Source organism: Ziziphus jujuba, chromosome 5 (assembly GCF_031755915.1).
Source record: "Ziziphus jujuba cultivar Dongzao chromosome 5, ASM3175591v1".
In the NCBI taxonomy this organism is placed as follows: Eukaryota; Viridiplantae; Streptophyta; class Magnoliopsida; order Rosales; family Rhamnaceae; genus Ziziphus; species Ziziphus jujuba.
In genome coordinates this window covers 16555191-16557121 of record NC_083383.1, presented here as the reverse complement: position 1 = coordinate 16557121, position 1931 = coordinate 16555191, and the positions used below count along the sequence as shown (strand labels likewise).

The following is a 1931-nucleotide window of genomic DNA, read 5'->3' as shown; positions in this document are numbered from 1 at the left end:
TTGTCGTATAAGGTAGGATTTTCTTAGTTCTATCTAGGTTGACCTATGTTTTGCAAATCTGCTGTTAAACTTTATAGTTGTAATAGTGTGACAAAGGAAGGTGGGAGAAGGGAGATAATAATAATGATGGTGGGAGTTAGGATTTCATTAGATTCAGCTAACAAATTTGGCAATTTGACCTGCACTAAATCAAATTGAAAATTAAAGGGCTGCAATGAAAGAAAGCATTATAGAAGCCCTCAATCGGGGGGGGGGGGGGGGGGGGAGGGGGAATCCTATATAGATAGCAAATTGTTCAGTACTATTAAACATTATTATTTAAATGTACAATTTCACTTTCAAGTATAATATCCCAATCTCATAAAAATGTCCTCTACTCTGTATTTTTTGGAACTTATCCAGCAATTCTATCTCTTCTGATTATTTAAATCTACAATCTCACATAAATTCTTCCCTTATCTTTTTTTTTTTTTTTTTTTTTTTCCTCATTTGCAGTTAAAAGTGACAACTAAGATGTAAGGTAACAAAAAGTATGCCAAAGTTTATACAAGGGATGTTCCAAGTCATGAATTTATAAAACCCACAGATTAGTAGTAATGCCATACTTTATGTTATATTTATATACCTATATCCATTTATCCATGGAGGGTAGATGCAAGTTATGCCCTAATACAAAGATCAAAGATGTATCCATGTCTAAACCTCCATCCAGTTAGAGCTTCGTTGTTACCTACGTACCACTCAATACATATAGAGCTCTCTACATTCCTAATTCTTAAGAAACTAAAAGAGAGAGAGAGAGAGAGAGGCATCTCATCTATATATATCTAAGAAATTATGGAATTAATTTACGAACTCCTTTCTGTAGTGATCGGAAATCTATTCTCGGCGTTCGTACTTCCGAGCCCAAATATGCTTTCCATTGATTCTAAACTTGGAAATGTGCATTCCATCCAAAATCCGATCAACCGTTACGACAGAATTCAAAACCATTCTGGCATATAAAGGTTGGTCATTATTAGACGTCCCATTTCCCATATACACGCTCTCCACACAATTCCCAAACATCCCTGTAAACAGCTCCCTCACTTCGGCTTCCGACACCGGAAACCCCCTCGAAAACGTCAAGAACATGGTCCGATCATCCTCAGAAACCTCCCCGATGGCACGCCAACCCCATAGCTCCTCCGTTGGAAAATCATAATCCATTGGCTGAGTCATCACATTGACTGCACCAAACATAGGGTGTGGAAACCCTGGAACCACAATAGGCTGGTTTGTACCCGTTTGGGAAGATGAACCAGCCAAAACGGCTTCTAAGATATCGGCAAAAACCCTAGCGCAAACGTTGTTGAGGAAGATCTTTATCCCACTGATGGCTGTAAATCTATGCTGATTGAAAATGTGCAGTGAGATTTGAGTTTGAAGAATTCTTGCCGTTAATGGAAGACCACCACCGTTTTGTAATATTCGAAAGTTGGTGGATTCCAAGCACTTCAAACATCGAACAGCTTCGTCGGCCAACGCGTTCACTATCGGATCCGGCAACCCAATCATTCTCATGATAATGTTAGGGTAACCCTTTTCTTCAAGCCATAGCCAGAGAGCCATGACAAGCAAAGATTCTGCAGGGTCTCTCATGAAGTGAATGACAAGTCGGGAGAAGATTTCACGGTCTATTTTGTGGTAAAGATGGAGCTCTTCAAGGCTGATACTCACCATTTTTGAGAAAAAAATGAACAGAGAGAGAGAGAGAGAGAGAGAGGCTAGAGAAGAATGAGAAAATCAAGATATGAAATAAGAAGATTGTTGCTGTTGTTTGGCAATGACACTGAGGAATAAGACTATGTATGTCATATATATATATATACACATATATAACCGAAAATAGCGTCATATATATATATATAATATTATATTATTATATATAT

The 1931-nt window shown here is 38.0% G+C and overlaps 1 protein-coding gene across 1 annotated transcript; it reads right to left on the bottom strand.

Moving 5' to 3' along the window:
• Positions 1-802: 802 nt before the first annotated feature.
• On the bottom strand, positions 803-1722 carry LOC107421197 (uncharacterized). The gene has a single exon (XM_016030380.3). It carries the CDS (start codon positions 1720-1722, stop codon positions 880-882), a length of 843 nt encoding a protein of 280 aa, XP_015885866.2. The 3' UTR covers positions 803-879.
• Between the last annotated feature and the right edge of the window lie 209 nt (positions 1723-1931).

What these genes read in the sequence shown, in the direction of transcription:
- LOC107421197 (XM_016030380.3), bottom strand. Translation starts at nt 1,722, where the DNA reads ATGGTGAGTATCAGCCTTGAAGAGCTCCATCTTTACCACAAAATAGAC.